The 22224-nt window shown below is 41.3% G+C and overlaps 1 protein-coding gene across 2 annotated transcripts in view; it reads right to left on the reverse strand.

Moving 5' to 3' along the window:
- Positions 1–22224, reverse strand: part of LOC124866209 (plexin-A1-like) — a 412523-nt gene that overhangs the window by 76549 nt on the left and 313750 nt on the right. For both annotated transcript variants that reach the window (XM_047361910.1, XM_047361902.1), the window contains exons 14-16: positions 18337–18457; positions 14643–14779; positions 9536–9703 (exon numbers count right to left, since the gene is read on the reverse strand). In XM_047361910.1, the coding sequence (XP_047217866.1) occupies positions 9536–9703; positions 14643–14779; positions 18337–18457 (426 nt within the window). The remainder of the gene's footprint in view (positions 1–9535; positions 9704–14642; positions 14780–18336; positions 18458–22224) is intronic.

The following is a 22224-nucleotide window of genomic DNA, read 5'->3' on the forward strand; positions in this document are numbered from 1 at the left end:
CTCCCAGAGATAGCCTGGGAAACCCTAACACTTAGAGTTTCTCCTCGGCTTTTTATCTCTGCATTTGCTTCCCATGTTTTTCTTTGTATCTCCCAACCATTGAGCAGATAATTTTTCTAACTATACATTTTTTTCCCCGTAAAATTATCTTATAAGCCTGGGGTGCCTAAAGGAAACAATACAAACAATCACATTTAAATATGTGGCTTAAATACAAGCTAATGATAATGTAGCTTGATTCAGCTTTATAAAACTGGGGTTTAAAATTAATTTCAACATAATGTTGGCTGCTAATGGTTTCAGTAGTGCCAGAAGAGTAACGACAACCTGCCCCGGGCAGCATTCTGTAGGGGGGCAGCACAAAAACTTGGCTGGGGGTGATGTTATGTGCTCTAGGCACATACAGGTCCTTCTCAAAATATTAGCATATTGTGATAAAGTTAATTATTTTCCATAATGTAATGATGAAAATTTAACATTCATATATTTTAGATTCATTGCACACTAACTGAAATATTTCAGGTCTTTTATATTGTCTTAATATGGATGATTTTGGCATACAGCTCATGAAAACCCAAAATTCCTATCTCACAAAATTAGCATATCATTAAAAGGGTCTCTAAACGATCTATGAACCTAATCATCTGAATCAACGAGTTAACTCTAAACACCTGCAAAAGATTCCTGAGGCCTTTAAAACTCCCAGCCTGGTTCATCACTCAAAACCCCAATCATGGGTAAGACTGCCGACCTGACTGCTGTCCAGAAGGCCACTATTGACACCCTCAAGCAAGAGGGTAAGACACAGAAAGACATTTCTGAACGAATAGGCTGTTCCCAGAGTGCTGTATCAAGGCACCTCAGTGGGAAGTCTGTGGGAGGGAAAAAGTGTGGCAGAAAACGCTGCACAACGAGAAGAGGTGACCGGACCCTGAGGAAGATTGTGGAGAAAGGCCAATTCCAGACCTTGGGGGACCTGCGGAAGCAGTGGACTGAGTCTGGAGTAGAAACATCCAGAGCCACCGTGCACAGGCGTGTGCAGGAAATGGGCTACAGGTGCCGCATTCCCCAGGTCAAGCCACTTTTGAACCAGAAACAGCGGCAGAAGCGCCTGACCCGGGCTACAGAGAAGCAGCACTGGACTGTTGCTCAGTGGTCCAAAGTACTTTTTTCGGATGAAAGCAAATTCTGCATGTCATTCGGAAATCAAGGTGCCAGAGTCTGGAGGAAGACTGGGGAGAAGGAAATGCCAAAATGCCAGAAGTCCAGTGTCAAGTACCCACAGTCAGTGATGGTCTGGGGTGCCGTGTCAGCTGCTGGTGTTAGTCCACTGTGTTTTATCAAGGGCAGGGTCAATGCAGCTAGCTATCAGGAGATTTTGGAGCACTTCATGCTTCCATCTGCTGAAAAGCTTTATGGAGATGAAGATTTCATTTTTCAGCTCGACCTGGCACCTGCTCACAGTGCCAAAACCACTGGTAAATGGTTTACTGACCATGGTATCACTGTGCTCAATTGACCTGCCAACTCTCCTGACCTGAACCCCATAGAGAATCTGTGGGATATTGTGAAGAGAACGTTGAGAGACTCAAGACCCAACACTCTGGATGAGCTAAAGGCCGCTATCGAAGCATCCTGGGCCTCCATAAGACCTCAGCAGTGCCACAGGCTGATTGCCTCCATGCCACGCCGCATTGAAGCAGTCATTTCTGCAAAAGGATTCCCAACCAAGTATTGAGTGCATAACTGTTCATGATTATTTGAAGGTTGACGTTTTTTGTATTAAAAACACTTTTCTTTTATTGGTCGGATGAAATATGCTAATTTTGTGAGATAGGAATTTTGGGTTTTCATGAGCTGTATGCCACAATCATCCGTATTAAGACAATAAAATACCTGAAATATTTCAGTTAGTGTGCAATGAATCTAAAATATATGAATGTTAAATTTTCATCATGACATTATGGAAAATAATGAACTTTATCACAATATGCTAATATTTTGAGAAGGACCTGTAATTATTGTTATTTTTTAGATTTGTTCTTTTGTATCATTGGCTTAAGTTTTAGTGTTTTTGTTTAGTGTTGGTTAAATTATTTTTTTGCGTGCTTTCTAAGACGGCGTTGTCTTCGCCAGCCTATAAATAGGCTGGACTTTGAGCGCTCTGTCTGTTCCTTTCTCTCTCTCTCGTTGCATTCTCTCTTCCGCTGCTGGGGCGCACCTCGCGTGTGCGTGCTCCCAGCTGGTTGTCAGTACTGCAGGCCACAGCAGCATCTTGCCATGCTGTAGCTTTTGTTGGTAGCTTTAGCCTTTTGTTCTGATTTTGGCCTGAGGGGACCGGTTGTCCTGTTTTCATTTGTATTTTCTTGTGGGATTTCTTTTTTTCTTAGTTCGGTGTTGGTAGTGGCTTCGACGGCCCTGTATAGGGTTGGCCCGCTGCCGCATCTGTTGATTCTGTTTGGCCGGCTCATCAGGTCCATCTTTCTGTTTGTACTTTTGGGTTTGTTTGTGGACATGGGGAGGTATGGGTTGTAAGTTTGTTCCTTTCTTTTTTTTAGGAAACAGCAGTTAAAAGTTCCAGTCTTCGTGTGATTTCAGGAAAATCAAAGAAGAAACAAAGTAATTAATAAACAGAATGTTTGAATCCGTATTTTGTCTCCATTGTCCTCAATAAATATGTTGTGACCTTAGCAAGTGATTGTGCCCTTGGTTACCTTTGGCTGTGTTTTGTTGTGTGGAAGAATTGAAAGATTTATGGGGACCTTTGGTGTGTTCTCCCGTGGAGTGTGATGTGCATCGGCATTTGTGGTGTGGCTTGATTTTAGGTTGCAGACATGGAGTTTGACCTAGATGAGTTTGTGAAGGCGCCCACGTTAGAAGTCTTGTGTAAATGCACAAAGGATCATTTGCTTTTGATAGCTGACCATTTTCAAGTTGTTGTGTCAAGGCGTGCAAACAGAGGCACTATTGAGGCCGAGTTATTATCAGCACTGGTTCAGATTGGCATTTTTCCTGCTTCAATTTTGCCAAAACGCTCCGAAGAGTCGCCTCCTGGTGTGTCCTTTACAGATGAAACTGTTCGTTTAAAAGAACTTGAAGTTGAATTGGGGCGGCTTGCATTACGAGAGAAGGAGCTTAGCTTGGAACAAAAGCGAATAGAGAAAGACGCAGAGATTCGTTTGAGAGAACTGGAATTAGGTGTTAAAACTTTGGAGCCTAAGGTAGTGGCATTTGATGTAAGTAGACATATTCGTTTGGTTCCTACATTTAATGAGAAGGATGTGGATAATTGTTTTACATTATTTGAAAGAGTTGCACTTGCACTTAACTGGCCCAGAAATGCGTGGAGTTTGTTGTTGCAAAGCGCACTGGTTGGTAAAGCACAGGAGGCCTATGCATCTCTGTCTGCTGTGGATAGCCTTGACTTTGATAAGGTTAAAGGTGCTGTCTTACGGGCGTATGAGCTCATGCCTGAGGCATACCGCCAGAAATTTCGAAGGTTAAAGAAGCGTTATAATCAAACCTATGTGGAATTTGTGCGAGATAAGAAAGTCCTGTTTGATCGATGGTGTGCATTTCAAAATGGTAAAGATTTTGTTCAGCTTAAGCAGCTGCTTTTGATAGAGGATTTTAAAAGTAGCTTGCCTGAAAAAGTGATGACTTATTTAAATGAAAACAGAGAAATGAATGTGTCAAAAGCAGCTGTGCTTGTTGATGAGTACAGCTAATCTTTTGTTAACACAAAAGATTAGTTTTGAGCGGTCTCAAGGTATGGAAACGGCAAGGAATTTGGGAAAGGTGTTTCCTTGTCTGGGGCGTCAGTTACAAATACTCTGCCCTGCGGTGGTGAGAACAATTGTGAGTCTGACGGTAAAACTAATGATAATGTTATGTGTTTTTACTGTAAAATGCGAGGCCACATTGTGGCAGGTTGTCTGGTCTTGAAGAAGAAAAATACAAAAACTGTTGCTGTGGTGAAAACTGTCAACCATGTTGATCAATTGTTTTCAACCGATAAAATCCGTGATTACGCTGATTTTAAGCCTTTTATTATGGATAGTTTGGTATCTGTGACTGGTAATGGGGAGAAAGTCCCTGTAAAAATATTACGGGACACTGTTGCCTCTCTGTCTTTCATTTTGGAGGGGATTTTGCCGCTGAATCATTATACTGCGGTTGGTTCGGATGTTCCGGTGCGTGGTTTTGGCATGGAAGACATTGGTGTTCCCTTACACAAAGTGGTGATCCAGTTAGATTTGTGGTCCGGTGACGCTGTGGTTGGAGTGCGTCCTCATTTCCCAATAGCTGTAGTTTCTATGATTATGGGGAATTATTTGGCTGGAGGCAGAGTGTTGGTTACTCCTGATGTTAAACCTTTTCCAGTGCTGCACACATGTCCAGTCGAGTTAGCTCACAAGTTTCCAACTGTGTTCACTGCCTGCGCCATGACAAGCACAGCTGCAAAGCGTGATCAATAGGAAAATAAAGATGAGGTCACCTTGAGTGACAGTTTTTTGTGTGATCCAGAATTTAAATGCGCTCCTTTGTTAATGGTCCGTAATGAATGCGAAATGGGCAATTTTGATGGAAAGACGTTATCTTTGTCAAGACAACAGTTAATTACTGACCAAAAAGTTGATGCAACCTTGGCACCTTTGTTTGGTAATGCTGCAACTGATGGTGAGTCTGAGTCTATGTCCACTGGTTATTATACTAAGGATGGCCTGTTGATGTGTAAATGAATGCCTTTGGTTGCCGCTCCTGTTGAAGAGTGGATTGTTGTTCCACAAATTGTTGTTCCAACGCTGTATCATGCACAAATCTTACACTTGGCACATGACGATCCACTAGCAGGTCATCTTGGCATGAGGCAAACATATGATCGTATTTTGCTAAATTTGTTTTGGCCGGGGTTAAAAAGTGATGTAGTGCGTCATCGTGTCACCTTTGCCAGTTGTCTGGGAAACCCAATCAGGGGATTCCTCCCGCCCCGTTGTATCCCATCCCAGCCGTTTCTGAACCTTTTAAACGTGTATTGATTGATTGTGTGGGTCCGTTACCTAGAACCAAGGCGGGGAACAAGTTTTTGGTAACTGTGATGTGTGCATCCACTCGATTTCCAGAGGTTTTCCAGGTGCGAAAAATAACTACCCCAGTTGTTGTGAAAGCCCTGACTATGTTTTTTTTGTTGTTTGGTTTGCCTCGTGTTGTGCAGACTGACCAGGGTTCCAACTTTATGTCTAGAGTGTTTGCGCAGGTTTTACAGCAACTTGACATAAAGCATTGTCATTTCAGCGCTTATCACCTGGAGAGTCAGGGTGCACTCGAGCACTTCCGTCAGACGTTAAAAACCATGCTTCGTACGTATTGTTTGGAGTTTGAAAAGGATTGGGATGAAGGAGTGCATTTGCAAATGTTTGGAATACGGGAGGTGGTTCAGGAATCTCTCGGGTTTAACCCGGCGGACCTCGTTTTTGCTCACACGGTTCGTGGTCCTTTAAAACTGTTAAAAGAAAAATGGTTGGGCAACAACCCTGAGCAGAATCTATTGGATTATGTAAGTAACTTCAGACTGAAATTAAGACGTGCGGTTGAAATTGCCAGGGAGAACCTTAAGAATGCACAGGCTAAGATGAAGTCCCTTTTTCACAGGAAGGCAGTGACAAGCGCGTTTGAGCCCGGAGAAAAAGTTTTAGTTTTGCTGCCTAATCCTGGGTCAAGTTTGCAAGCACGCTACAGTGGGCCTTATCTGATTCAGGAGAAAATGAGACTCCTGAATGAGACTATTTGGTTGCTACACCTGATTAGAGAAGAAAGTCCCGTCTGTGTCACATTAATATGTTGAAGCCTTATGTTGAGCATGTCAACTCCTTATCATGTGAAGCGACAAAGGGTCTTGATGCTGAGCATTTTAAGGCACGCGTCAGTTTAGTTACTGATGTGCGAGAGGAGCTGTCCAGTGCTAAATCTGAGTGAGGTTTTTTCCGCGGCCGTGACTCAAGGGAAATTTTCTAATTCAGTGGTGTTAGAAAACCTTCCTCTACTGTTGTTCCATCTTAATGTTGTCCAGCAGGCGGATGTCATTAAGTTGATTCAGTCTAATAAGTCACTGATTTCTGATATTCCCACTCAGATGCATGTGATCTACCACGATATTGATGTTGGATTCTAAACCGATAAAACAACATCCTTACAGAGTAAATCCAGACAAGCGGAGCCGTTTGAAGTTGCAGGTTGAGTATATGGTGGAGCACAGCATTGCGGTTAAAAGCGGCAGTGCATGGAGTTCACTGTGTCTCCTGACTAATAAAGCCCATGGAGAGGACCATTTTTGTACAGATTTTAGGAAGGTAAATGGGGTGACTAGGCCGGATTGCTATCCACTGCCTCGTATGGAGGATTGTGTGGACCACATTGGTGCTGCCCGGTTTGTGACCAAGCTGGATCTGCTAGAGGGATATTGGCAGGTGCCTCTAACTGCACGTGCCCAGGAAATTTCTGCCTTTGTCACGCCCGATGACTTCCTTCAGTACACGGTGATGGCTGTTGGAACGTGTAATGCTCCAGCGACGTTTCAGAGGCTTATGAATGTAGTTTTGTCTGGTTTATCTTTCTGTGAAGCTTATCTTGATGATTTGGTCATTTGTTCTGCTATGTGGCCTGAGCATGTTGAACATTTGGGTGCTGTTTTTGCAAGTCTGGTTGAGGCCAACCTTACCGTTAATCTCTCCAAGTGACAGTGACTTATCTTGGAAAAAGGGTGGGGTTAGGTCAGGTGCGCCCTGTTCAGGCTGAAGTAGAGGCCATATTAGACATTCCTGTACCCAGAAATTGCACAGAGTTACGACGCTATTTAGCTATGGTGGGCTACTATAGGGGTTTTTGTAAAAACTTTTCTTATGTGGCTGCCCCATTAACAGACCTACTTAGCTCTAAAGTAGACTTTTGTTGGTCCGACCTGTCAGTCTGCCTTTCAGCAAACCAAGTCTTTACTTGTCAATGCACCTGTGTTGTCTGCGCCTCGCTTTGATGTGCCGTTTAAGCTGGCTGTCGACGCATGTGATTCTGGCGTCGGAGCAGTCCTCTTACAAGATGGTGTCGGTGGGGTGGAGCATCCGGTTTCATACTTTTCGAGGAAACTTGATAAACATCAAAAGTGGTAATCTACCATTGAGAAGGAGGCATTAGCGTTGGTTCTGGCTCTGGAACACTTTGAAGTGTATGTGGGTGGTTCCAGTGTTCCGATGATTGTTTATGCGGACCATAATCCGTTAGTATTTTTGGACCGTATGCGTAACAAGAACCGCTGCCTTATGAATTGGCCTTTGCGGCTGCAGACTTTTAACATCTCCATACAGCACATTCATGGCAAGGACAATGCTGTAGCCGACACGCTTTCACGTCTTTAGTCCTGTTTTTTCTTACTGAATGGGTTTATGAGTGTTGCTGTTATTGGATACATCAATCCCATTCAATATCACTGGGTGGGGGTGTTATGTGCTCCGGGCACATTATGATTGTTATTGTTTACATTTGTTCTTTCGTATCATTGGCTTAAGTTTTAGTGTTTTTATTTAGTGTTGGTTAAATTATTTTTTTGCATGCTTCCTAAGAGGGCGTTTGTCTTTGCCAGCCTATAAATATGCTGGACTTTGAGCGCTCTGTCTGTCCCTTTCTCTCTCTCTCGTTGCGGTCTCTCTTCCACTGCTGGGGCATGCCTTGCGTGTGCGCGCCCCCCAGCTGGTTGTCAGTACTGCAGGCCGCAGCAGCATCTTGTCATGCGGTAGCGTTTGTTGGTAGCTTTAGCCTTTTGTTCTGATTTTGGCCTGAGGGGACCGGTTGTCCTGTTTTCATTTTTATTTTCTTTTGGGAATTCTTTTTTTCTTAGTTTGGTGTTTGTAGTAGAGAAAATTAAAATAAGTGTTGTTTTGGTATAGCCTTGAGAGATGGATAGAGAGGACAGTGGCCAAAAACCAGGTCTGATGTAGTAGTCATCGTGACATGATTACTGCTCAGAGGTACTACTACAGCAACATCCTAAATGCAAAGCAACTAAAATGTAGTCTATCATTAAGCATTTTTGCACAGCTTTGTCATTTTTACATCTGGCCATTGTTTAGCATTTAAAGGCCTGTTTAATCTTAGTACTGCATACAAATGTGAAGAGAAGGGCACTTTTGTGCCACTCGCTGTTTTGCTGAAGACCACCTAATTCAGTTCGGAGAAAATGTTTAGAGAAATAATTTCGAAACTTAACATCTTGCCCAATGATCATTTACTCAAATAAGCGCTTTCACATGAGATTGTTTTTTCTGGTGCTTTGGTTACATCCTAAATGGAATCAGCCAAGCATGTTGGTAATGCATTATCTTCACCCAATGCTCTTTTTTTTCCAATTTTTCAATCTCTTACCATCATCTCCCAGACACAAGAATAGCTCATATGTTGTATTTCCAACAAAATATACAGATATGAACCACAACAATAATCACATCCCAAGTGTTAACACTTTGTACCTTACCCTGACATAATTCAGTCGACTGGTTGAAATGCATGAGCTGAAAGAAATCCTTCAGCTGCAACCATAATGGAAATTTTGCATATCATGGCTGCTTGTTGTTTGGGGTTTTCCTGAACAGAAACTGGAAGAATCAGAAGCCGGAAAGGGTCCGGGTTCCTGACAATCACTGAAGGGTTTGTGTTGTTTGCATGCCTATTTTTTATAGAGACCATCATTCCTGAGCCTCCTGAAGTACAACCTTGCTTTTAAGCTGACACACACACACACCAATCCACACGTGCTCACAGTGGGAGGTCAGCGAAAAGATTGAGCTCCATCTGATCCTTGGCCAGTCCTACAGGGTTAATAGCGCAGGGCGTCAACATTCTCTAACAAGCTCTGCATCTATCTCCTCGAATGTGCTAATAAGTAACAATAGGGAGAATGAGAGGCTGAGGCAAAGAGGAAAAGGATGGCAAACAGTGCAGAATGTCTGCTCTTTTCAACTTTTCCAAAACCAGCAAGAAGGAAAAGAATAGCCAAAGAGTCAAAATGCTAATAAACAAAGAAATAATTGTTTCCGCAATAACTCTTGCTTTTGAAAAAAAAACTCTAAAGACACCAATTGTTTACCTCCATCTAAACATGCTGCCAGTGCTCTCACATAATGCTTAAACCAGCTGAAATGGCTTCCAAAATGAGAAAAAACAACATCCACACATGTCTTCTGACACACATGCAACAGAATAAAATCAACAAGCTGGAATCCAGCGTGTCCTCACTTAAGGATCCTCCTGGACATGAAGTCCAGGTAAAATGAACATTTATGGTACTGCATTTTGGGCACAATTTATGTCCCTCCAAAATGTGCTGGAATTGATTTCCAAAATAAGATTTATCACTGGAGCAAATAAAATAGTGCCTCTCAAAGTGTTACTTAGCTGATCCATTTGCAAGCTAAATGGGCTCATATTAAGAAATAAATCAAACTTTGCAGTCAAGCTTGGTGAGTGATTATATAACATCATGGCTTACCTGGCAATGCTCCAGTCAGGCTCTATTTTCAGGACTGTGGGGTCTTCAGTGTAGTTAAATCTGACCTCTGGGTTCCGAAGCTCAGCGTCATCAATGTCCACCAGGACTGATGAAGTGCTTGGTGCATGTCCGGCTGGGGTAATGCACACTATCTCTCGTCCATTCCTCCTGAACGGGCAGATAAAACAAAAGATGAAGGAACCCTATTTTACATTGCAAAACGCTGGCAGACAATGAACTAAATAGCCTGTAAATTCATGTCAGCACAGTCAAGAAACCGAATAATAATTTACATTTTATTCAAAAATAGAATTGATAAAGATGTAATGGTACTTCTAAATAATGGTTTGGTTTGTTCTTCAGTATTTGTGTCATGGTTCGGAATCAGAACATTACAATACACATACAAAAATGGATTATTCCTACCGACAGAAACATAAAAAAAATAACGAAGTTTAAAAATATTAAATGCTCACTTACTTGGTGACAAACCGTTTCAATACCAGGTGGCAATTGTTGCAAAGCGCTTATGGAAAGCTACAGTCTAATGGGTAAAAGTGACGGCGGTTATCTAAGGCGGTTATATAAGAATGAGTACACAAACTGCTTGTTATCAACTGGCACTTTTATGAACAGTGGGGTTGCCCTATTCCGTCATTTGCCATCCACTGGTACAGTCTTACTGGAGACCTAAAAGCACTCTGCGTACCTTGATCAAATACAAGCAGGTCGGTCTCTAACCCAGTGCAATTCCAACTTGCACGCATTCTTGCACTAGTTTAGTGATGAGTACTTTAGATAGTAGCATAATATACTTACTTTCTGCAGTGGGACCTAACAAAACACTGAATGAGTGGTGATCATATGCATAAAAACCTTCAAAACTTGAGCTGTCAATTGGCTTTGTGATATCATGGGTATTAACGTTACTGGCTTGCAAAAGTCTATGGTCCTAACATAATAATTGTGTGTGAGTAAAAGGCAGACCAGATACTTTGAAGACAATAGTGACAACTAGATCATAATGCTTGTGGAGCCACAATAAACTGTTTTAAGCAAACCTTCTTAGTCCATATGCTTTAGGTTATCTCAATTTTAACATTTGTCTCCCAGATGTCTGCATTTTTGCTTGGCACAATTGACAGTTTGTTTCATTCATTTCTGCCTGCAATGTGATCATTTCTCTGTATATAAATGGCTAAGCTGGGGCCTGTGGGATTTAAACAAACACACTGAAAACGTTTCATCCTGATGGTTGAGCTTTGTTGTTTTCCTTCCCAGTGCAGAATGCATGTACCATTGGTTGCAATAAGATCCAAGCAAGAGCCAGAACCCCCACAGATTTATATTAGAAGGCCTTTCTCCTAATCCCAGATAGTATGTTAATGTTGGTGGAAAATCCATCCATCCATCCATCCATCCATCCATCCATCCATCCATCCATCCATCCATCCATCCATCCATCCATCCATCCATCCATCCATCCATTGAAATGGGTTCACAAAAGAAACAGATCTAGGAGGAAAACTGTTGATGAAAACTTTTGTGCATTGCTTAAATTTCTTGGGTTTATGGCCTGATAAAAATATGTAAACCCCTTTTTTATTCCTATGCTGCAGACTTGATCTATGGAAAGTTTACGACAGATGGTTCTGTTTAGTCTGAGAATGATGGCTTCTCAGCCTTCTTCAGAGCTGAAGTATGAGATAAGATGTATGCCACACTGTGCAAGGTTCAAATTCTGTTGTCAACATGTCTAGGAAGAAATTACAGCAGGTTTCACCTTATTCCCATCAGGGTCTCATGGGAATTACCTTGAAAGCTGTTGAGGCTATTATAAGGAGGCTTCTTTACTTTGTAAGTCAGAATGATTTGGCAGCATTCCTGAACACATGACTTATGTTCTAAACTTGTTCTCCCTAGCAAGGTTATAATAAAGCTGATTCTGAGTGACAATCATCACTCTCTATCTTGGTAAAAACAAATTTTTCCACCATACAAACCCACATATCCTTTTCTTCAATGATCCACTCGAACTCATCGTGGGGGATCACAAGGTTCAGAAGAGATGTACACTCCACCCAGCAAGCTTTGGGTTTGTGCCGGGTCTCCTTCCAGTGGGATGTGTGAGGAAAACCTCTAAGAGGGGCCTCAGAAGGCATCCTAATCAGATATTGGAATCACCCAAAATGGTTCCTTTAATGTGAAGAGCAGAAGCTCTATTCCAGTTCACCTGGAGCTCCTAACCCTATCACAAAAGATCAGCCAGTTTTATCTAGAACTTCATGGTTGAGCCAATCCTGTTTGTTGGTCTTCATTTAGATGATTTCACGGTGTAGTTTTTCAAGGTGTCGTTTAGGAACCTGAGAGTCCCATAATGCTACCTGCAGATGATATTGATCTATTGCACTTTTGGGTTCTGGTCTGCAGTAATTCTGGTGGTAGTCCAATCTGTTGTGATAAAGAAAGAGCTCGTCCAAAAGCTGAAGCTCTCAAGTTAACAGTCTTTGTTTGTCTGCTCCTGGGATTTAGTCATAACTAACTAATATAACATAATACTTTTTAAGGCCAAAGAAATGAGATCCTGGATAAAGGCAGCTGAAATGAGCTGCCTCCATAGAGCAGTTTGGACTCCCCCATTGGAGTAAAGCCGCTGCCTAACCGCATTGTAAGAAGTCAGTTAAGATGGCTCAGGCATCTGATGTCTCTTGGCCTAAATATTTGGTGTAGGGACACCATGGGAACTCCCTAAATTAGCTATAAATGGTTTATGTGGAGAGGGATATCTGAGTTTTCCTCCTGTACACACGTGACTTGATCTCAAACAAGTGGAACAAAATGGATGGTTGTGGTTCTGTTAGCATCTTCAGGACATTACTGGGAAGGCAAAAGGAAGGTAAAGTTTTGTATAACAATGTCTATACCTGTTATGTTTGTGCTCTTACAAGAGCATTAATGGGGATAGTTTATGTGCATTCTTAAGTACAGGGGTTGGACAATGAAACTGAAACACCTGGTTTTAGACCACAATAATTTATTAGTATGGTGTAGGGCCTCCTTTTGCGGCCAATACAGCGTAAATTCATCTTGGGAATGACATATACAAGTCCTGCACAGTGGTCAGAGGGATTTTAAGCCATTCTTCTTGCAGGATAGTGGCCAGGTCACTATGTGATACTGGTGGAGGAAAACGTTTCCTGACTCACTCCTCCAAAACACCCCAAAGTGGCTCAATAATATTTAGATCTGGTGACTGTGCAGGCCATGGGAGATGTTCAACTTCCCTTTCATGTTCATCAAACCCATCTTTCACCAGTCTTGCTGTGTGTATTGGTGCATTGTCATCCTGATACACGGCACTGCCTTCAGGATACAATGTTTGAACCATTGGATGCACATGGTCCTCAAGAATGGCTCGGTAGTCCTTGGCAGTGACGCGCCCATCTAGCACAAGTATTCGGCCAAGGGAAAACCATGATATGGCAGCCCAAACCATCACTGATCCATCCCCATGCTTCACTCTGGGAATGCAACAGTCTGGGTGGTACGCTTCTTTGGGGCTTCTCCACACCGTAACTCTCCCGGATGTGGGGAAAACAGTAAAGGTGGACTCATCAGAGAACAATACATGTTTCACATTGTCCACAGCCCAAGATTTGCGCTCCTTGCACCATTGAAACTGACGTTTGGCATGAGTGACCAAAGGTTTGGCTATTGCAGCCCGGCCGTGTATATTGACCCTGTGGAGCCCCCGACGGACAGTTCTGGTGGAAACAGGAGAGTTGACATTACCCTGGATACCGTGGCTCTTGATACATCACAAAGACTTGCTGTCTTGGTCACAGATGCGCCAGCAAGACGTGCACCAACAATTTGTCCTCTTTTGAACTCTGGTATGTCACCCATAATGTTGTGTGCATTTCAATATTTTGAGAAAAACTGTGCTCTTACCCTGCTAATTGAACCTTCACACTCTGCTCTTACTGGTGCAATGTGCAATCATTGAAGACTGGCTACCAGGCTGGTCCAATTTAGCCATGAAACCTCCCACACTAAAATGACAGGTGTTCAGTTTCATTGTCCAACGCCTGTATTTCTCAATTCATTTTAGTCCCATAGGCAAAACGACATTTTGAATTGCAGGCTTAAGCACAGTCTTCAGAAGCTACATAATCTAATATGTATTTAGCACAGTTGAGTGGTGGCTGCTTTTCTGGGTCAGGATTTCACAGGAGCAGTATGTGTGTAATCTATAAGGATGCCTTTAAGTGTGTATGTGCACTTTGATGTACTGTTGCAGACATTACTGTGTCTCTGTATACTATGGCGGTAGCAGAGAGAAGGAGATTGACTATGGGAAATCAAAAACAGGATAGAGAATCTTCAACATCCACACTCTCATGTCCCTTGGTTTGTAACCATGGCAACTCCATTCAGAAGAAAAAAGAGAGAGAAAAAAAACTTGTCCCAGCAATCTTCACAAGATGCCACAAACACTGTCCCACAGTTGTGGTTTGACAGATAAAGACAGAGTTGAGGTGAGGGAACAGTTGTTGTGAAGTAGAGTCTGTGGGATTACTGCGAGGAATCTGCCGTACAGAAGTGGCTGCTGTGACATCAAAGCAAGTGTACGCTGGCTTCAATAGAGATTAGCTACGGGAGGCTAATCCACGAATTTGACATGCAAGCAACTGTGGTTATAGTTTGGATTTTTTTTTCTTCTTCCTCCGTGCACTAGATTAGGGGAAAAGCTTCTGCGAATCTGTACAAAGAGATGCTGTGTGGCAAGACAGCAACAAGCATGCACACACACCAAACACACACACACACTTAATACAAAAAACTGTCATCCCACACACACACTTAAAAAAAAAAAAAAACAACCTAACCTGACACACTGATTACATGCTTACATGCTAGTGACATATTTATGATAATGACATGTTGGAGATTCACATGAAATCTTCAAACAGTAAGTCTTTGATTATGAAAATGTATCATCAACATAATATTTACATAGTTTATCAAATTTTATTGAATCACCTTGAAAGTAATTATAATTAAAAAAGATTTAAGAAGTCAAAAACAAGAAAGAAATATTTCTTACCTCTTAAAATGACAGGGCTGCGGTCCGATGCTGACAGAAACGTAGCTGCCTGCATTGAGATAGCTTCCCTCAATGGTGACCCTAGTGCCGCCAGAAATGGGACCCTGAGATGGCTGGATACGAGTGAAGTAAGGAGTCTAGGTGAAAGAAAAAACAGAATTGGCTGGTGCCCTGCCGGTCACAAACTCTTAGATCCAAACTTTTTCCAGTTAGTGAGTGAACACACCATAGCTAAACTCCATTAGACTGCAATGACAACAACACTCTTCTGTGTGAAAGCTACTGCTGACAGAAGACTCAAATAAAGTCTGTGTAAATACAAAAGGTGGAAGAAACTATTTAAAGGAAACTTTCTTCAGTATCAATTTTAATTTTGCCGTGTTTTCGTTATACAGTTATTGTAAATGTTGAATGATTTTGCTGCAGTGTGGCACTACCTTTGTTTCTAATACAAATGATTTATGGACCACTCATGGCAGGAAGACTAAAAAATGCGATGCGATTTTGAACTGGTGTTTCCACCCAAAAAAAAAAAAGAGGTTCCAAGGCGGAACAATGGTTCCATTTGGACAATGCAGAATACTTGGATTTTCTGTGCAAACAATGATGTCACCCGTGGGCGGGTCAAAGCTGAAGACAACAGAAACAACAAGTATGGCAGCGTATGGTCTTCTTCCGTTGACATGCTCTCTTTTTGCATTAAAAGAAACATCTGTAAATGCAGAAGAAACGCTTGGAGGTTATTAAGCGCCACCATGTTGCTACATCTCACTTCTGCGTCATCTTTCTACTGCACCACCTTGCTAGTGCATATGCGCCTTCCTTTCACGTTTTGTAACGCAGAAGGAAAGCGCATACTGTTGATCACACGTTTGGTTCCCAAAACTGGTGGAAACCCGTGTCGGTTCTCAACAAAACAGCAAAGTTTGAAGGTACCTGAGCTGAACCAGTTCGAGAACCAAAGCTCTTTTGGTGGAAAAACACCATTCAAAAACTCAGATTAGACTAAATTCCGTATCTGAAGGTCAAAACTGAAGATCGGAAATCAGCCATAACTATGACAAGGAAGATGATTTTTCTGAAAGTCAGTTCAAACTCAGAGGAGATTCATGATAGAGTAACTCTCTTTCATTCAAGATGTCTGCTTGTTCCTCATCAAAAATACAGAAGGACCTAAAACCCATTGATTATGGTGGAAATGCAGGAAATGTCTAGAAGGCTCTCAGAAAAGCAAGAGGCAGCAGGAGGAACATTGCTTTTATCAAAACATCTGAGGCAGAGATATGGTCTGTCTATTGTTCATAGATATTTCAATCTGAAAAGACTCACAAAGAAAAGGGGTGGCAATTAGAAACGTTTTAATGATGTGAAATTACACGGTTATTTCTTTGGCGCTCGGACCTGAGAGGAAGACATGAATGTTGAGAATGATATGAGCTAAGATGATCATTTGTAAGGTTTAGATTTAGAGATGTCTTCCCCCCGATCCGACACTGGTGGTGGATTGGCGGCCAGGGAGCGAGGAAGCCTGGAGGAGATGGGTAGGAACATGGTGGAGGTGGGGTGGAGGAGGGATGAGCTCAGCTGACAAGCCAGGATGAACACCGCTGAAGGTTCTTTAAAAGCAAGGCATCGGAAGGTGATTGGATGGAGAATCAGGCGGACAGGATGCTGATTGGAAGGCGCACAGAAAAGTCATTGGGAGGTGGAGACGGTGAAGATGAGTCTTTCATTTTGAATTTTCGTCTAAACTCCATTTATTTTCACTAATCTTAGACAGACGTACTTTCAGATATGTCTTTCAGTTAAAGGGTTTATTTAAATTATTTTAAGAAAGATTCTCTAATAATAGTAGTAGTAAATGTAACAATAGTAATACCGGCAGTATATTTTATTATTATTATTTTCATGACTATTTACATTGTAGATTCTCACCAAAAGCAAAAGGACACACATTTATTTATGTAGTAAATGTAGTAAAAACAAAGTGTGAAAAAACTCTAAACATTTTTATAATTTAGATTCTTCAAAATAGCCACTATTTGGCACAGCGCTGATGGTGTAGGGGTTAAGCGCGTGACCATATACGGAGGCTACAGTCCTCGAAGCAGCCGTCCCAGGTTCGAGTCCCAGACCTGGCGACATTTGCCGAATGTCTCCCCCTCTCTCTACCCCTCTGCCCTGTCTGCCTACTGTCAAAAAACTAAAGGCCACTAGTGCTGAAAAAAATATCAAAAAAAAAAAAAATAGCCACAATTTGATTTGATTACTGCTTTTCACCCTTAGCATTCTCTCCATGACCATCATGAGGTGGTCACCTACTTTTACATTGCTACATAATTTCATATGTGTTCATTCACAGATTTGATGCCTTCAGTGAGCATCTATGTACAATGTAGATGGTCATAAACATAGAGAAAGCCATGTGTGGTCTGATGGACACAACAAATGGTTTGTTGTGAAGTTGTGATTGTCAATATCTGCTAACATGGTGTTATATCGGACAGATATTAATATTTCCAAGGATTTATTTACATTTTCAGTAAGTACACAGTAAAATAACGTCTTTCTACAACATGTAGGGGGACTATTCCCAAACATATCTTCACAGGACCTCTCTTTAAAAACTAGCCCTTTAAGGAGGCCTAACACATACCAACTATGAGATTATGATCAAAATCATTTGATTTCTATAATGTCATGCAAATATATTTCGTTATTTGTAGAGTTACAGCCAGAAATCTCTTGGTGAACGGAACTGGATGATTTTCAGCTTGACCTGATGGGTCATCAGAAAATGAAAAGTGGTGTCAGTGTGTATGTTTTACTTAGAGAAACTCAGAGATCACTATATCCACATCAGCAAGGTGCCAAAAGGAATCACAAAAGCTGTATGAAGATATTTGAAAGGAAACTGTACTATTTATGGAAACATTTGGGCTGGTCATTGTTCTCTTTCACCATTTTGTACTTTGCAGTTTCAGTTGTGTAATTTTGGAAGTCTCAAAATTAAGGAAAGGCTTTGGATTATCTAGGGAATGTAGACTGAGTCTGCTGTATTTAATTAATAATGAAAACATTGCTAATATAAGATGTTAAAGGCAAGTCCCTAATCATGTTAACTTAAAACTTAAAATAATAGTATATCCCTCTCACACACACAGCGTGAAGCCTCTGGGTCCAAATATACACATTTTAAGAACTTCTAACGGCAGGAAGGCAATGAAAAATATTTTTCACGTTGTTAGTTAGAGCTCTTAAAAAATAAATCAGAATCAGCTAAACTGACTATCAGCAAATGGAGATGAGACATTGGCCACAAACCTTTGTGGTCTCTCCAGTTAAGCCGTAACAACAAATAGCAAAGAGATTATTGAATTTTTTCTGTTCAGCATCTTCTGGGTTACGGAAACAGAGGAGAGTGATTTTGTCTTTATAAAGAATGCATTTTGTAATGAATTAGAACCCCAGGAATATTTCCTTAATATATCACTCTGCTTTCTTTGAACTTTTGAACCATATAAAGACATATCAGCCTACATACATAGATAACTGAAACACTTTAGGATGTGGCTTAATCATGAAACCATCATAATGTTTAAATTGAAGTTTTATTTAGGATGAAAGTATATTTCTGTCCAGAAATACTCCTGAACAAATAATTAACAAAATCCACCTAAAATAACTTTCTTACCACAAAGGTGAATGGCCTTGGTGACAGAGCTCTATAGTCGTTGATGCAGTCTCTCACACACACCTCCACCTGAGCTTCTTGGACCCGGAAGCCAGTAGCATCATTCAGCAGACAAACGATTCTGCAGAAGGAGTAAGAGTTATATAATATCAGATATTTCTAAACAACACGACGTCAGAGATGGAAGAAAATAGAAATGTGCAAATAAAATGGCAATAGCAAGAACATTTAAGTTTCAGGACTTAATGGTCAACCCTACGCCCATAGCAGGCCTTGTAGTTTGGCATTCTGTAATAAAGGACCTCATAAAACTGGACCTTAATCTGAATATAAAAGGGATGCTGAAAGAATGCAAAAGAGTAATGCATGAATACAACGTGGAAGACGTTCTGGAGTGACAAAAATAATGTGCAGAATAATGAATGTGTGTGCAAAATTTGAATTGAGAGGCCCTCTATCTCAACATGCATCATTTCCCGACTAACTGCTCTTCTGGGAGATTGTTTGATCTCCTTTAACTCAATTCCTCAGCCGTGTAGGACCCTGTAGAGGAGTAAATGTCAGGACAGAAGGATGGGAAAAATTAAGGAAGAAGCAGATGCAGTGAGTAATGGACGGGAATAGGGGACAGAGCTTACAGACAAACACAAGCCGGTGTCACTTTTAATACAGTTCTTGAGTAAGGCAGCATGTGTACAGGAACATTTTTTGGATGTTTCTGCAGTTCGATTGGTCGAGGTGCAAGAGGTTTGTGTTTCTTGGGTTAAGAAAATAAAAACTGCCTTGTTGAAGTGTTCATATCTGTTTAACTATTTTGTCACATTACAACCACAAACTCCAAATTGATGTATTGGGATTTCATTTGATAGTCCAACAAAAGAAGAGCATAAATTTAAAATAAAAGACAAATGAGACATGGTTTTCAAAAATGTTTTACAAAAAAAAAAGAAAAATCTGAAAAGTGCAGCTTACGTTTGGTTCCTTACAAACTAGCTCAAGTTCAGTCAGAGTGGATGGAGAGCATCATTGAATATCTATTTTCTAGACTTGCCACAGATTCTGCATTGGAGTTAGGTCTGGACTTTGTCTGTGCCATTCTAACATCAGGACATGCTATTTTCATAACCTTTAATCTAAACATTATTGCTAGCGTTGTCATCTGGCTGGAAGGTGAACGTCCGTGCGGAATAAAAAGCATCCCCACAACATGATGCTGCCACCACCATGTTCAAGACGAAGACAGTGTGTTGTGGGCGATATGCAGCATCAGCTTTCATCCACGCATAGCATTTTCGATGCAGAACAAAAAGTTAATAATTGGTCTCATCTAAACAGAGCTCATTCTTTAACATGTTTGCCATGTTCTCTAAATGCCTTTTAGCTACTCTAAACAGGACTTAATATTGCTTTCTTTCGACAGTGGCTTGCTTTATTCATGAAACTCTTCAAGAAAGCCAGATTTTGTATTCTTTTTGGATATGGGTCACTCTTACTTCAAAAAATTTGTTGTATTTAGCCAACTTTAATAAATAGGTGTGTTGAAGTCTGTCTTTGAGTAATAGTCCTTTAATTGTTGTGATCCTATTTACTTTTAAAATTAAAAAGACCTGAAGTACTGTGTTGTACATAAAATGTTCTATTTCAAGGAGATTTTAATTTAAAAAAAAGTGTCCATCTCCATTAACCATGCGGTTTATATTTGGATCGGGAGCCACCCAAAATGCTGCAGCAAGAGTTCTGATTAAAATTAAAAAGATAGATCATATTTCTCCTATTTTAGCTTCCCTTCATTGGCTCCCTGTTAAATCCAGAATAGCATTTAAAATTCTCCACCTTACATATAAAGCCCTTAATGATCTAGCTCCATCATACATCAGAGATCTGATTGTTCCATATGTTCCTAACAGAGCACTCTCAGACTGCAGGTTTACTGGTGGTTCCTAGAGTCTCTAGAAGTAGAATGGGAGGCAGATCCTTTAGTTATCAGGCTCCTCTCCTGTGGAACCAGCTCCCAGCTTTAGTCCGTGAGGCAGACACCCTGTCTACTTTTAAGGCTAGGCTTAAAACTTTCCTTTTTGATAAAGTTTATAGTTAGAGTGGCTTAGGCTCTCATCCTTATTTTTTACCTCTGTCTTCCTCCCTCCCTGTTGGATGGAGTGAGGGGGACTCATGTTTAGCCTAAACCGGCTCAGTTATGGTTGAGGTGCAAACACACCCTCCATTTCTGCTACCTGAATGACCCCTTCTCTTTTCCAATGGTTATAATCAGTCTGACAGAGAGAGGTATCTCAATCCTTGTGGTTTTTAGTATAACAATGGCCATCAGTGGGCTCTAGATGGACAAACTTTATCAGTTTATTATTTTACTTAGTGCCCCTACACGTGGCCGGGCTCTGGCACTTGGTGGTTTGGTCTGGCCTCCCCAGCGGCTCGCGCCGTTCCGGACCCTTTTTGGGGTGCCTTGAGATGACATTGTTGTAAATAAGCGCTATATAAATAAATAAACTGAAACTGAAACTATCTCTGTAGTTATGCTGCTATAGGCTTAGGCTGCTGGAGGACATAATGACCACTTTCACCCTCTTTCCTACATTCTCACACTACTCTCCAATTTTGCATTATTTGCTGTTGTTTCAGTTTTTAACTGTGTTCTCTCTTTTCTCTTCTAGAAGCTACACCTGGCCTGACTCTGTGTCTACCTGTGACACCTTTCTGGAGAGGGGCATCGTCCAAGCTTCTGCTGGCAACAACTTAATGCTCACCTTCTACAGATGATCCACTTGGCCTGTCTTTCAGTGTTTAACCCTTTCTGTCTCCTAGACATGGAAATTGACTGAGCTTTTACTGTAACTAATTATATGTGCTCTCTTTCAGACTCTAACCTTGAAAACTGGCTCAAAGTTTATCTGTTCTTTCTTTCTATATGAAATGACTAAAGGAGCTACATCCATTAACATTTACTTTTCCTTCCCATAGAAAGTACTCCTGGATCAGTGCTTCTGTGTTCTTTTTGTGTCTCTGCTCTGTTCTCTCAAACCCCCAGTCGGTCGTGGCAGATGGCCGCTCACACTGAGCCTGGTTCAGCTGGAGGTTTCTTCCTGTTAAAAGGGAGCTTTTCCTCTCCACTGTCGCTACATGCATGCTCAGTATGAGGGATTGCTGCAAAGTCAACGCCAGTGACTGTCCACTGTCTCTACATGCTCATCCAGGAGGAGGGACTGCTGCAAGTCATTGACTGGATGAAATCTGCTGGGTTTCCTTAGATAAATAAATAAATAACTGAATCTGACTGCACTGTTCAATGATTAGGATTAATTGGAATGTATGTACCTGACTGTTGTGAAGTGCCTTGAGACGACATGTTTTGTGAATTGGCACTATATAAATAAACAGAATTGAATTGAACTGAATTGAAACAGAACACAAGACAGGACAAATAATTCCTGGACAAGAGTGAGGAAGAGTTTCCTGAGGGAGAACTAGGGACCTGGGGAGAGAAGCAGGTAGAGTGGGATAAAAAGTGGGGCTAGGAAGAGGACAAAGGAGAGCTGCAAGAATATGTGGTAGTGTTAAATCTCTGATCATCAGCCACATGACCACATGTTCCATCTTGATGCTATGAATACTAGCTGTAGGTAGATCTCAGCCGAATACTGCCAGAGATAGTCTGATAGCTTACCTGGTTTATATCCATATATCCTGATGTTGATGAAAACAAATGTGGCCTACCCCTTAGGACAGAAGAGACCAGAGAGATGCAATTTTGCTTGTGTCTCTCTCTCTTTCTACTGAACCTTTTTGTTATTCATATGCACTCATTTGGAACGCTCCTCTCATGGCTATTTCCTTCCCTGTCAGGCATTCTGCCATTTGCTGTTTTTTTAAATA

Source organism: Girardinichthys multiradiatus, chromosome 1, assembly GCF_021462225.1.
Source record: "Girardinichthys multiradiatus isolate DD_20200921_A chromosome 1, DD_fGirMul_XY1, whole genome shotgun sequence".
Classification (NCBI taxonomy): Eukaryota; Metazoa; Chordata; class Actinopteri; order Cyprinodontiformes; family Goodeidae; genus Girardinichthys; species Girardinichthys multiradiatus.